The sequence below is a fragment of the Palaemon carinicauda genome, chromosome 18 (genome assembly GCF_036898095.1).
Source record: "Palaemon carinicauda isolate YSFRI2023 chromosome 18, ASM3689809v2, whole genome shotgun sequence".
Lineage (NCBI taxonomy): Eukaryota > Metazoa > Arthropoda > Malacostraca > Decapoda > Palaemonidae > Palaemon > Palaemon carinicauda.
The window spans coordinates 6039101-6054100 of NC_090742.1; the positions used below are offsets into that span (position 1 = coordinate 6039101).

The 15000-nt window shown below is 43.9% G+C and overlaps 1 protein-coding gene across 1 annotated transcript in view; it reads left to right on the forward strand.

Moving 5' to 3' along the window:
- The window catches only part of LOC137658034 (uncharacterized), a 58224-nt gene that overhangs the window by 1605 nt on the left and 41619 nt on the right, over nucleotides 1-15000 (forward strand). Inside the window, exons 1-2 of the mRNA XM_068392750.1 lie at nucleotides 1-321; nucleotides 366-1466. The exon at nucleotides 1-321 is cut by the window's left edge and continues 1605 nt beyond it. Coding sequence (XP_068248851.1) covers nucleotides 1-321; nucleotides 366-1466 — 1422 coding nt within the window. The remainder of the gene's footprint in view (nucleotides 322-365; nucleotides 1467-15000) is intronic.

Here is a 15000-nt window from a genome sequence, read left to right on the forward strand (position 1 = left end):
GACGACGTTAATGGTTCAGCCATCAACGAAAAACGTTTGAATGTTTGGGACGACCTTAATGGTTCACCCATCAACGAGGAACGTTTGAACGTTTGGGGCGACGTTAATGGTTCAGCCAACAACGAAAAACGTTTGAAAGTTTGGAATGACCTTAATGGTTCACCCATCAACGAGGAACGTTTGAACGTTTGGGGCGACGTTAATGGTTCAGCCATCAACGAAAAACGTTTGAACGTTTGGGACGACCTTAATGGTTCACCCATCAACGAGAAACGTTTGAATGTTTGGGACGACCTTAATGGTTCAGCCATCAACGAAAAAGTTTGAACGTTTGGGACGACCTTAATGGTTCACCCATCAACGAGAAACGTTTGAACGTTTGGGACGACCTTAATGGTTCAGCCATCAACGAAAAACGTTTGAATGTTTGGGACGACCTTAATGGTTCACCCATCAACGAGAAACGTTTGAACGTTTGGGACGACCTTAATGGTTCAGCCATCAACGAGGAACGTTTGAACGTTTGGGACGACCTTAATGGTTCACCCATCAACGAGAAACGTTTGAACGTTTGGGACGACCTTAATGGTTCACCCATCAACGAGGAACGTTTGAACGTTTGGGACGACCTTAATGGTTCAGCCATCAACGAGGAACGTTTGAACGTTTGGGACGACCTTAATGGTTCACCCATCAACGAAAAACGTTTGAACGTTTGGGATGACGTTAATGGTTCACCCTTCAACGAGAAACGTTTGAACGTTTGGGACGACCTTAATGGTTCAGCCATCAATGAGGAACGTTTGAACGTTTGGGGCGACGTTAATGGTTCAGCCATCAACGGAAAACGTTTGAACGTTTGGGATGACGTTAATGGTTCACCCTTCAACGAGAAACGTTTGAACGTTTGGGACGACGTTAATGGTTCAGCCATCAACGAGGAACGTTTGAACGTTTGGGGCGAAGTTATTAGTTCAGCCATCAGCAGGGAACGTTTGAACGTTTGGGATGACGTTAATGAATCAGCCATCAACGAGGAACGTTTGAACGTTTGGGGCGAAGATATTAGTTCAGCCATCAGCAGGGAACGTTTGAACGTTTGGGATGACGTTAATGAATCAGTCATCAACAAGGAACGTTTGAACGTTTGGGGCGAAGTTATTAGTTCAGCCATCAGCAGGGAACGTTTGAACGTTTGGGATGACGTTAATGAATCAGTCGTCAACAAGGAACGTTTGAACGTTTGGGGCGAAGTTATTAGTTCAGCCATCAGCAGGGAACGTTTGAACGTTTGGGATGACGTTAATGAATCAGTCATCAACAAGGAACGTTTGAACGTTTGGGACAACGTTAATGAATCAGCCATTAACATGGAGCATTTGAACGTTTGGGACGACGTTAATGAATCAGCCATTAACATGGAACGTTTGAACGTTTGGGACGACGATAAAACATTCGCTGGCTTCGTCTGTTTTCAATCAGATTTACTCATGAAAATCAAATGATTAGAGAATAAATTGATCTATTGATTTTAGAATTCAAGCTCTCTCTCTCTCTCTCTCTCTCTCTCTCTCTCTCTCTCTCTCTCTCTCTCTCTCTCTCTCTATACCGATTTTTTTAAAAACTCTCTTGTTCTGACGTATTTATAAAAATAACATATCTTAATTTAGGTAATATTTTCCCTCCATATTATATATGAAAATAATCAGACCAAAGAGTTAGGTGTATAAGCATTCATGATACTTTTCTCTTGTGGATTTTAGGAAGCTTTTAGAATTTATTCAAAATTCCTCGTAAGAATATGATTATGACAACCAATGAACCGAATTTAATTCAGACAATTAGTGAAAACGTAAAATGAAAAGTGATAGCCGGATAATTAAAGATCACTATACTTTACGTTAATCTAGAGTAATCATGTAAATTCTTAAATATACAAAATGCATAACTCTCTTACCTATATATATATATATATATATATATATATATATATATATATATATATATATATATACGTATATATATAAATATATACATATATATATATATATATATATATATATATATATATATATATATATATATATATATACATACATATATATATATATTTTATATATATATACATATATATATATACATATATATATATATATATATATATATATATATATATATATATATATACATACAGTATAATCAAATACTTATACTGAAAATACCGTGCCTTCATATATCTCAGTAAATTTATCTCTTTATAGCGTTTCGTGAAATATATGCGTGACATTTTAATTCTCCCTTCGCTCTTTTATCCCTATATTCCAATCTTCCTTTATTATTTTAAAAATATTCTCCCTCGTCTATAGGTGAGAGGCTTATGTATCCCAGCATCAGATTCTCCGCCTCTTCGTCACTATATTCCCTGTCCTTATTCCTCTAGTCTTTCCAGTCCTTCTCTCCCACCCCTTCCTCTTTATCCTGGAAGTATATGGGTGCACTAAGTGAAAGCCGGATAAACTCGTTCTTTCTTTACCTTTTTCCCGAAGGCGAAATACATTTTTTGCTGGAAGAGCGCTGAAAGATAAAGATGTTTTTCCCTTTTTTTTTTCTTAAAACTATTTTGCTCTTCGTTTCTTCAAAGGATCTTTAGACGTGAAAAGAAAAATATTAAGGACATTATTATTCATATGAGCATGCTATGTTATTCATAAGCGTGCAGTAGGTTGACCTTACGTCTATGAAATTCATTATGCCTTTACTGATCCAACTATTCATTTACCTTTCGAGTACTGGTCAACATTGATTGGCGACAGACAGGACAATGTAAGTCTTGCATATTGGCCTCATTTCAAAATACAGCCTAAAATCAGGAATAATTTCACCTTATGGGGCCTAAAGGTATAAGGCATTACGTTAGGCTATGCATAATTCATTTCCGGTACCTTGTAAATCCTGCGTTTGTTCTCTGACTCCTCGACAGGATACCCGCAGGTCCCTGTCCTCGAAGTATTTCAGGTTTTATCTTAGTTACCCCGAAAACCAGAGATGCGTCTAATCTTTTTTGGGCTCAAGCCATGGCGTCCTGATGGAAGGTTCCTGTTTGGTAGCTTCCTTGGGTATAAGACTACTAAGATATTCCCAGAGAATTTAACCACAGGTTATCACAGAATTCTAACTTCTGGAGCGAGTATCTCAAAGGTTTCCCTTTAAGACATCGTAATACAACAGGGGACACGCATGTCTGGTCGTGCCACATAGCTATCTCCACCCCGAACAGAGTTAACGCTTCGGTGTGTAAGGGCTGAGAATAGCTGGGAGCCGTTCCACAGCTAATCTCACTCGTGGCTACTACTGATACTCGAGACGTAAACAAACGGACGCCATTGCTCTAATGACGTCACGCGCGTCTTTATCCTTTGTTTAGTAGCTGCCCTACTGAGACGGATTTTCCCTTGTGTGAACTTTATCGTTTTGCATCTTCGCTATGTCGTTACCTTCAGCCTCGCCTTCTTCTGGAAAGTTGAGTACAAGGTTCCAGTATTGTTTAATTAAGCTCTGGCCGTAAAGTAAATATTATTTCGCGAAATAATTGATGTTTTGTGGCAGAGCTGTGCCTCTACCGGACCCGCCATTTTATGGCGTCGTTGTTGTTTTGCATGTCTTATTTAGTTAGCCACAACAACGCTTCCGGCATTATATACTAATCGAATACATTAGTTTATTTAGTCTTCATAGCTAGGAACTTTTATATCGTGTTTAGACGCTTTTTATCGGTCATCGATTGACCTTATACCAGTCGGCTACTATAGCCCCCAGGCCAGGAGCCTACATACAAGTGTTCATGCATGATTTATTAGTGATCCTAGACTAAGTTATGAAGATAGTGGCATTATTATTTTACAATACTTTTGACTAGTGATGCAAATGTTTTCGCCTTCAGGGACCATATAGGGGATAGGCTAGTCAGTGATTCTTTCTAGCCTAACCTAACCTTAGGACCCCTATATGCTTCCTTCATCCCCTGCCTTGGCATTCCCTCTATTTAGCCTTGATCCCTTTTCTGAGTAAAGGGATTAATTGTCTAATAGAGTATATATATCGCCTCTCAGTCCTCCCTAAAGGAATGAACCCCCTTTAGGATTGCGTCTGAGAGTGAGGTTAGGCTAGCCTACCTCTATGGCTAGGATAGTCTATGACTTTCCTGCGATAGCGATACGTCTTCTTCCTTACCTAGTTCAGGACTTTTAGCCCTGATCTAGGTCGGGTTAGGAAGGTTTCTCTGTTCCATGCTGAAACTGTACTCTTGCACCGTTTTAGCCGATCAGCCTAATCTTAGGTTAGGGAGTGTCCTCCCTTCCCTTAGTGGCCGCTCTGGTACAGAAACCCTTCCTGGGAAGACCTCTCTCTTCTCCCTCCCCACCTATCTCTTGTATAGCCTAGCCTATGCTTAGGTTAGTTTATACTCATCTGTCCCCTGTCCTACAAATCCTCCTTAGGGTGGATGAGTAGGGCTACCCGAGCTTCCCTGTGCTGTCCGCTCTGGTACATATACCTTCATAGTGTCCTATAAGGTTAGTTACTAGTGTAGCTCTGCATAGGGGAGTCTCCCCCCCCTCTTGGGTGTTCCCTAGTCCTCCCTTGGGCTACCTGCTCCCCGGTCCCTAGTGACCCCTGCTTATGGATGCTAGAGCCTGTCTCTATCATGGGTACACCCCCTCAGGGAGGGGGAGGGATGTCTGGAACCCTGACGGTACTTCCTGCATCCCTTCCTCCCTCCCCCTGTCTCTCTATCTATCCGGGTGCCGGTCTCTTGCCGCCTCTACTGCCGGCAATACCTGCCTCCCTCTTGGTGACTTCCCTACCCTTGCCGCCAGCCCCCCGTGTACCGAGGGACTGCCGGCTGCCGCCGGCTACTACCGGCGGCTCTCCTACTCCTATCTATTCGTCCGCTTGCCGGTCGATCTCCGGAGTGCCGGCATATACTGCCGGCAACCCGATACTACCTGTACCATCCTTACCCCAGTCACCAATCCGGCATCCTCCGGCTGCCGGAGCCGCCGCTCCCTGCCGGCGTGCCGCCGTTGTGCCGGTGGCCGCCATCCTGGTATCTAACTGACTTTGAAAATTGTCTGTTCTAGTGCCAGAATCTATGCTGGAGCGAGCTCCGGCGTGCCGGCGGCTTGCCGGATGCCCCCGGAGGCGTCAAGAATACTTGCACCCCCTCTCTGTAGCTATCATAAGACTAAGATAGCCCTACCTTGCAAATAGATAAGCTGCTTTGCTTCTAAGATCAGTACCTAGTACTGCTCTATTAGTGATCATGCTGTCTCTTTGCATTCTTCTATTTCCAGCATGCTATGTGCATCTTAGCGCGGCTGGTTGCCAGAAGCAGTTACCCTTAATGAGGCCTTCTGGCTCTTATCTGGGAACCGAATGAATTCGATCCCAACCTTGTCCTTGGCTTTCCATGGAGTTCCAATATAATGGGAATCCTAGGAAACTATATCCAATGATCTCGGTCATTTGGATTATCCCAGGACCAAGCCTATGGTAACCAGCCGGGCGAGATGCATGGAGCGTGTTCTCCTTTACTGTTTCATTCTCTATGCATCACACCTTCCTTAAGTTAAAATTAATGATTAATATTAACTTAATTTAAGAGCCATTCCTATGACTCCCCCATACTCATTTTCTCTTTCTTCCACAGGAGGAGCAGATGAAGTGCGATTTCGCCTACTGTGCTGTGAAACGCTCCCAGTTTTACGGACATACGGCGTGCAGGACTCACGCCCCTTGCTCAGACAAGAAAGGGGATTGGAAGTTCTGGAATCCACTGGAATGTACGGTCTGCCAGGCCTACCTAGTTGAGGCCTTCCATAACCCTCCCTCAGCGGAGGTTAGAGACATTGCTCGTGAAAAACTGCGCAAGTGGGTGCGTGGTTTCCAGAGAAATGCTACTGGACCGTACCTGGCCACCGAAGAACTGAGGTCCCTGTTGTTCCCTAAGGCCTCCCCTGACTCAGTGGTTCCAAAGGAAGCAATCCCCACTGTCCAAATTACGGTGGAACCTGATGTGGTCATGGCTCAGTCCATGCACGAGTGTCGTTTGGATTCCGAGGATGATGAACAGATCTCTGACGTCTCGGAAGACACGGAGAAGACGCTTATGGCTCAAGGAGCCGAAGAGGACGAAGACAAGGTGGAATACACCGAGTCGGAGATTGGAGCTACTCCCTCGTCCATCCCTCCGCCTACTCCTACACCGACGGAATTGTCCCTTCCGTCTACCTCCTCGACCCCGGATCCTTCCTCTTCTACCCAAGAACTGATCCGACTGATTAGAGCTGTCATGGACGACAGACTGAAGGAGAACCAGGAGTCCATCAGGTCTATGATTGGATCCAGAGACACGAAGAAGATCTCGGTCAAGGATCTCCCAGCTTGCTCTCATGCCAACCCGTGGAGGTATGCAGAGCATATGGTTATTGCGACCGGCAGGATCTTTGTTAGTGACAAGATCGGCACGGTCCCGTTGGAAGATGTGGAGTTCTTCCCAAGCTTCGAGGCCTACCCGGACTGTTACGTCCGACTTCGTTCCGAACCTGCCTCGAAGGAGGAGACCGAACCTAAAGAAGAGATAGTGTTCGATCTCGCAAAGGCCCAGGCTATGCTAGCCTCCGCATTTAAGAGCAGGGGCTTTACCTGCTCTAAGCTTCCTGCCTTGAGCAAGAAGCATCCGACATATGTCGCACCTGACACTGCGATTCTTCCATTTTTGGAAAAGGCCTTAGCTGCATGCCTTAAAGCGGCGGAAGAAGGAAAACCCTGCCCTGCACTGGAGGAGTGCAGACCCTTCTCCATCGTGACACCCCCTGACACTAGGCAATGGAAAGATGTCCAACATACTTTCGTCGTGGGTAGGCTCGATCCTGACGTCGCCGGACGTCAGTTTAATGAAGACCTCCCTAAGCTCAACGATCACCTCCTTCGCCGGGAACAAGACACGAAGGAGAGGCTTGCAGCTTCGCTTTCTCATCAAGTCCAACTTGAAGTAATGGCCTGTGACACAGCAGTACCTGATCACTACATGGTACTGGCCAAATCCCACTTACTCACGGTAATGAAGGACTTGTACCATTTCATAAAGGCTCGTAGAGCCTGTCGTGAATTCGTGTTTGTCGGTGCCACCGTGAAACACGAACCCCGGAGGCTGATTTCCTCCAACATCTGGGGAAAGCACCTGTTTCCTTCTGACCTTGTCAAGGAAATAACTGACAGAGCCGCCACGGAGAATAGGAACCTTCTCCACAAGTGGGGCATGTCCAGAAAAAGGAAAACCTCTCAGGACGATGGACCTCAGCCTAAGAGGAAACCTCAGAAGCCGAAACCCCAGCAACGTCAACAACGACGTCAGTTTCCGGGACCCGCTACCTCCCAAGTGGTTGCCCAACCACAACAGACCTTTCAATTGGTCCCCCAACCGGTGTTGTCACAGTCACCGGTCTTCACCCCTGCCTTTGAGCAGCCATCCACTACCTTTCATGCCAGAGGTAGAGGCTCGTCCAGGGGTGCAAGCAGAGACGCCTCTCGTCGTCCCTCCAGAGGTAGAGGAGGAAAGGGAGCTAGCGGCCGAGGCAACAAGTCCTCGGGACACCAGAAGCAATGAAGTGCTTCCGGTGGGAGGAAGACTCCGCCAATTCCAGGATCGTTGGACCTTCGATCCTTGGGCACACAGCATCATCAAGAACGGTCTAGGCTGGAGTTGGGTGCAACCACCCCCAATCTTCCAGCGGTTCTTTCAACCATCAACCCCCATTCTGGAAGAATATGTTCTAGACCTCTTGAACAAGAAGGTGATAAGGAAGGTAAAGTCCACCAGGTTCCAAGGGAGACTGTTTTGCGTTCCCAAGAAGGACTCAGACAAGCTCAGAGTCATTCTGGACTTATCCCCCCTCAACAAGTTCATAGAGAACAACAAATTCAAGATGCTGACGCTTCAACAAATAAGGACCCTTCTGCCTCAAGGTTCCTACACGGTCTCTATAGACCTGGCGGATGCCTATTGGCACATTCCAATGAACCATCACGCTTCCTCCTACCTAGGATTTCGACTCCAAAGGAAAAGCTACGCCTTCCGGGCCATGCCATTCGGCCTCAATGTGGCCCCTCGGATCTTCACAAAGCTGGCGGATGCCATAGTACAACAGCTCCGCCTAAGAAACGTCCAGGTGATGGCCTACCTCGACGACTGGCTAGTCTGGGCTCCATCGCCCGAAGAGTGTACAAAGTCTTGCGACGAAGTTACCCAGTACCTAGAACACCTGGGATTCAAGATCAACGAGAAGAAATCTCGCCTCTCTCCGGCTCAGAAGTTTCAGTGGCTGGGAATCCACTGGAATCTTCAGTCACACCGCCTTTCCATCCCCCAGAAGAAAAGGAAGGAAATAGCAGGGTCTGTCAAGCGACTACTGAAATCCAAACGCATTTCAAGACGACAGCAGGAACGAGTTCTAGGCTCTCTACAATTCGCCTCAGTGACAAACCCAGTGCTCCGTGCACAGCTAAAGGATGCCGCGGGAGTCTGGAGACGATCGGCATCCATCGCTCGAAGAGACCTCAAGAGACGGCTTCCAAACAGACTTCGACGCCTCCTAAAGCCGTGGTCGGAAGCAATGGCCCTGAAAAGGTCCATTCCTCTCCAACACCCTCCTCCATCACTCAACATCCACACGGATGCCTCACTGGAGGGCTGGGGAGGTCACTCCCACCTGAAACAAGCTCAAGGGACCTGGTCTCCACTATTCAAGACGTTCCACATAAACATCTTGGAGGCCATGGCGGTCCTTCTTACTCTGAAGAAGCTATCCCCGCCGCCCTCGATCCACATCCGTCTAACCCTAGACAACTCGGTGGTAGTTCGTTGTCTCAATCGCCAGGGCTCAAGATCGCCCCAGATAAATCAGGTGCTTCTCCCAATCTTCCGTCTGGCGGAGAAGAAGAAGTGGCACCTGTCTGCAGTTCACCTACAAGGATTCCGCAACGTGACAGCGGATGCTCTATCTCGGACAAACCCGATAGAGTCGGAATGGTCTCTAGACGCAAGATCATTCTCCTTCATCTCTCATCAAGTCCCAGAACTTCAGATAGATCTCTTTGCAACGAGCGACAACAATCAACTTCCTCTGTACGTAGCCCCGTACGAGGACCCCAAAGCAGAAGCGGTGGACGCCATGTCACTGGACTGGAACAGATGGTCGAAGATATACCTGTTCCCTCCCACCAACCTTCTGTTGAAAGTCCTCTCCAAACTGAGAACCTTCAAAGGGACAGCGGCCCTAGTGGCTCCCAAGTGGCCCCGGAGCAACTGGTACCCCCTGGTCCTGGAGCTGCAGCCCAAGCTGATCCCTCTCCCGGGCCCAGTTCTCTCTCAACAAGTACAGAAGTCGACTGTCTTCGCTTCATCATCGAAAATCAAGGACCTTCATCTCATGATTTTCTCTCCCTTGCCGCAAAGAAGAGGTTTGGGATCTCGAAGAAAAGTCTAGACTTCCTAGAGGAATACAAGACCGAATCCACGAGACGGCAATACGAATCATCCTGGAGGAAATGGGTCTCCTTTGTTAAAGCAAAAAATCCTAAAGAAATCACCATTGATTTCTGTATGTCCTTCTTCATTCACCTTCATGGACAAGGATTAGCAGCCAATACGATTTCAACCTGCAAATCGGCTTTGACTAGACCAATTCTATATGCTTTCCAAATTGATCTGTCCAACGACATCTTTAACAAACTGCCGAAAGCATGTGCTCGCCTACGCCCAGCACCCCCTCCGAAACCGATCTCCTGGTCACTAGACAAGGTGCTCCATTTCGCCTCCAACTTGGACAATGATTCATGCCCCCTCAAGGATCTGACTCAGAAAGTTATATTTTTATTTGCTCTCGCCTCGGGAGCTCGAGTCAGCGAAATAGTGGCATTATCAAGAGAAGAGGGACACATCCTGTTTGCTGATTCAGGAGAAGTGACCCTCTCCCCCGATCCGACGTTTCTCGCCAAAAATGAATTACCCACCAAAAGATGGGGCCCTTGGAGAATATGCCCCCTGAAGGAGGATGTCTCTCTATGTCCAGTAGAGAGTCTCAAGGTCTATCTTCGCAGAACTTCAAACTTTGGTGGAGGCCAACTCTTCAAAGGAGAAACATCGGGCAGCGACCTGTCACTGAAACAATTGAGAGCGAAAATCACCTACTTCATTCGCAGAGCGGATCCGAACAGTACACCCGCTGGTCATGATCCTAGAAAAGTGGCATCTTCTCTGAACTTCTTTCAGAGCATGGACTTCGAGAGCCTTAAGAACTTTACGGGCTGGAAGTCCTCGCGAGTTTTCTTTAAACATTATGCGAAACAAGTGCACGAAATCAAACATTTTGTGGTAGCCGCAGGTAGTGTTATGAAACCTGCACCTAACTCTGCGTAGAACAGTGAGTTACTTGGGACTCTAACTCTTCGGGTGCCTATGTTGACCCTCGAGTGATTCATAGTGATGTCTAAAAACACTTAGTGCTTTTATAACTGTTCTTATCCCAGGTGAAATGTCATAGTGTCACACAAGTGCCGCATGCCTTGAGCATGATGTGTTATTTAAAGACTTGCGTTCCTCGAGAACGAGTACCTACTAATCCTGAAATTCCCTTTCAGATTCAAGAGCAAGCCTTTATTTCTATGTACATTATTATTACTGTAAATGAACTTTACTTTTGCTGTAAATTATTTAATTTCTGCATTGTGAAATAAAATTTCTATTTTATTACTTATGCGTCTCTTTCAGCTCCTACTTACTATGAAATACATACTGTCATAGTTTTATTTATTCCTCCTTTCTTATGGTCATGAAGAATTTAAGATGTCTATTCCTAAATTATATTCACCTTGTCTCAGTAAGGTTCCTACACGAATACTTACTTCTGATAATCAGGAGATGAACTCTACACACAGTGCCCAACCACCACTGGCCTACTTCAGAATGTTCCTATACAAATATCAAACATTCTGCTTCATCTCTAAGCTCTTAAAAGCTCTTCTGTCAAGATGAATAGCCCTTCAATACCACTTTGACGTCGGCATAGCCCATGGGAACTTCCTACCAATGGGGGGCAGGATACTTCGTTCCTATGGTTCTTACCTAAGATTACTTTGCTGTTTTGTCAATGCCTAGGCACTTAACTCTGGGGGAAAATCTACCACGATACATTGATTCTCTGGTACTCTTCCATCAGGACGCCATGGCTTGAGCCCAAAAAACGGATTTTGAGCGAAGCGAAAAATCTATTTTTGGGTGAGATAGCCATGGCGTCCTGATGGACCCTCCCTACTACTTCGTTCAGTTTGTTCCCACCCTACACAATTGTATCATGGTGATGGGCAGCAACTGGCGCCAGGATAAAGATGCGCGTGACGTCATTAGAGCAATGGCGTCCGTTTGTTTACGTCTCGAGTATCAGTAGTAGCCACGAGTGAGATTAGCTGTGGAACGGCTCCCAGCTATTCTCAGCCCTTACACACCGAAGCGTTAACTCTGTTCGGGGTGGAGATAGCTATGTGGCACGACCAGACATGCGTGTCCCCTGTTGTATTACGATGTCTTAAAGGGAAACCTTTGAGATACTCGCTCCAGAAGTTAGAATTCTGTGATAACCTGTGGTTAAATTCTCTGGGAATATCTTAGTAGTCTTATACCCAAGGAAGCTACCAAACAGGAACCTTCCATCAGGACGCCATGGCTATCTCACCCAAAAATAGATTTTTCGCTTCGCTCAAAATCCGTTTATCCAGCGAGAAGAATTTACATAATTACCTCCGCCGCTTGGCGGAGGTAATGTTTTCGGTTCGGTTTGTTTGTTTGTTTGTTTGTTTGTTTGTTTCTCTGTTTGTCTGTCTGTCTGTGGACAACGTAGAGGCCACATTTCTACACGGAATCACTTCAAACTTGGCCAAGTAGTTCCCCAATGTGTATGGAAGAACTGATTAAATTTTGGTCAAGGTCACCCCAAGGTCAAGGTCACAGGGGTCACTGGTGTCACTATGACATAAGTGGCCATATCAAGAGACAGAAATAAAGCACTGACTTTTGCATAAGCCAACAGGGAAGTCCTAGTCCAGGCGCAACCCATGGGTGATGTTCAAATTTATAAAGGTCAAAGGTCAAGGTCATATTGGTGCATTATATCAATGTCATATTAAGTATCAGTGGCAAATGAACAAAGATCACTTGAAGGTCAAAAGTCAAGCAGGTCACTTGAAGGTCAAGGTCACGTGAAGGTCAAGGTCACGTGAAGGTCAAGGTCACCTGAAGGTCAAGGTCACGTGAAGGTCAAGTACATTTGAAGATCAAGGTCACTTGAAGCCAAGGTCATGTGAAGGTCAAGGTCACGTGAAGGTCAAGGTCACTTGAAGGTCACGTGAAGGTCAAGGTCATGTGAAGGTCAAAGTCACATTAAGGTCAAGGTCACTTGAGGGTAAAGGTCACGTGAAGGTCAAGGTCACTTGAAGGTCAAGGTCACTTGAAAGCCAAGGTCATGTGAAGGTCAAGGTCACGTGAAGGTCAAGGTCACGTGAAGGTCAAGGTCACTTGAAGGTCACGTGAAGGTCAAGGTCATGTGAAGGTCAAAGTCACATGAAGGTCAAGGTCACTTGAAGGTCAAGGTCACTTGAGGGTAAAGGTCACGTGAAGGTCCAGGTCACTTCAAGGTCAAGGTCACTTCAAGGCCATTGAATGGTTAAGCTAAATTAAAGGTCAAACGTTACTTGAAAGTCGAAGTCACATCAATTCATGATTCTAGGACATATGGCGCTCTAGGTCACCTTGGCGGAGGTATGTCCTCTACGAGGACCATGTCCGCGTTCAGGACTTGCTCACTTGTTCTATTTGCATACATTTCCATCCCTTTATCTTTCGGGTTGCTAAGTTATTACATCTGGCTTAGAAATAGTGATATATACCCCGAAGACTTAAGTCGGGCTTACACGGTCGAACGGTTCGTCAAACGCAGTTCGACAGACAAGTGTTTGAAGTGATGTTCGAACGTGTGAACGGGGTATTTGGTTGGTGAACACGTTCGTCAAACGGTTCGAAGAAAGTTTGTTCTCGCCTGTCTTTTGTGGGCTGGGCTTAATTATCCACAAACCTTATGCATTTGTGCTTGACTCCACCTCTTCGAACCGTTTGACAAGCAGGTTCGACAACTGAGTTCGACGAACCATTCGACCGTGTAAACCCCGCTTTAGTTACTATTTCGGATTATATGTTCTTGAATGTAGGAAGAGACAAAATCATTCTGTTTTACGGTATAATAGAAGCTTTGTATAATGGCATACTAACAGATGTTAAGGTATATCTTTATATACCTAATAGTGTACGCAAGCCGTCAAAAACGACAGCTATATATTTAGATAGATATATACACACACAAAAATTTAAACCCTCCCATCCCCTCCCCTCTCACCAGAGTGTGTGTGTGTGTGTGTATGTACATATGTGTGGGTTTGTGTATGTGAGTATACAAATAGATAGATACACATACATATATAAATGTATATATATATATGTATATATATATATATATATATATATATATATATATATATATGTGTGTGTGTGTGTGTGTGTGTGAGTGTATGTGTGTGTGTGTTTGTATATGTGTGCATACAGATAGATAGCTAGATAGAAAGATATACAAATTATAACTCTGCTTACATAGCAGAGATAAGAATTAAAATAAAGGTTATACTTTCACCGGTATGAACACTTTATAAATTTTTTCCTGTGTTAATTTATGACTGACTTTATATCATTAGCGAATATTTAGATCAAATCCTGCGAAGAAGAAAGTCATAATAAACCAAAATGAGAATTAGAACTGATAATATACTAATAATTATGCAGAAACAGAGGATAGGTACAATAGTTGACAAATTATCTTTAACCCACTCGCAAAAACTAGCAATAAAGATGCACTGTCAACTCAAGCGATTATGACGTCATCCAGTGCATCCATTAACCAGCACATATAACTGATCCTGGTCTCCTATTGTAGAGTGAAAAACGACCTCTGTTTAAGCCATTGCAATCCTTTATATCCGAGGGGTGAACGTTATATTAATCTCCCCATAAAAGAAAAAGAAAATATTTTCCATTAAAATCATATAAGGACTCAATTCATACCTTTAGATTGGTTGTCTTCACATCCGGGTGGAACAATGACTGTTCTTCCATAAATGAAGAGGTGGAAGCTTGAATATACAGTATTCGCCCGTGATAATATTGTCTTGATTGTTCATATATATATATATATATATATATATATATATATATATATATATATATAAATATATATATATATATATATATATATATATATATATACTGTATATATATATATATATATATATAAATATATATATATATATATATATATTTATATATATATATATATTTATATATATATATATATATATATATATATATTTATATATATATACATAAATATACATATATATATATATATATATATATATATATATATATATATATATATATATATATACTGAATATATACAAGCTTTATTCCTGTATTCAATTTAAACATTGGACCATCAATAAGTAATCACATTCCATATAATACGTAAGTTCCAGCAGGTTAGTGATAGGCCTACATGTTAGATTAATTCTATTCTAAACGAAAACATGTTCTCTCATAAATACATTGCAGTCTGTCGGTATTTCTGGCGTTCATCTCACCAGTTTTGCTATTCATCAACTTCAATTTCATTTCCAGTGTTAGTAAAAAGAAAAAATGTCATTTTCCAGTTTCCAGTCTTTCAGAAAAAAATGTCTGATATAGCTCACCTGTGTGTAGCTCCATACACGGAGATTTCGGGTAATATACGATTAACCTTTAGTTATTCTCTCATATGATTGTAATTAATCGTCAATTTACATTT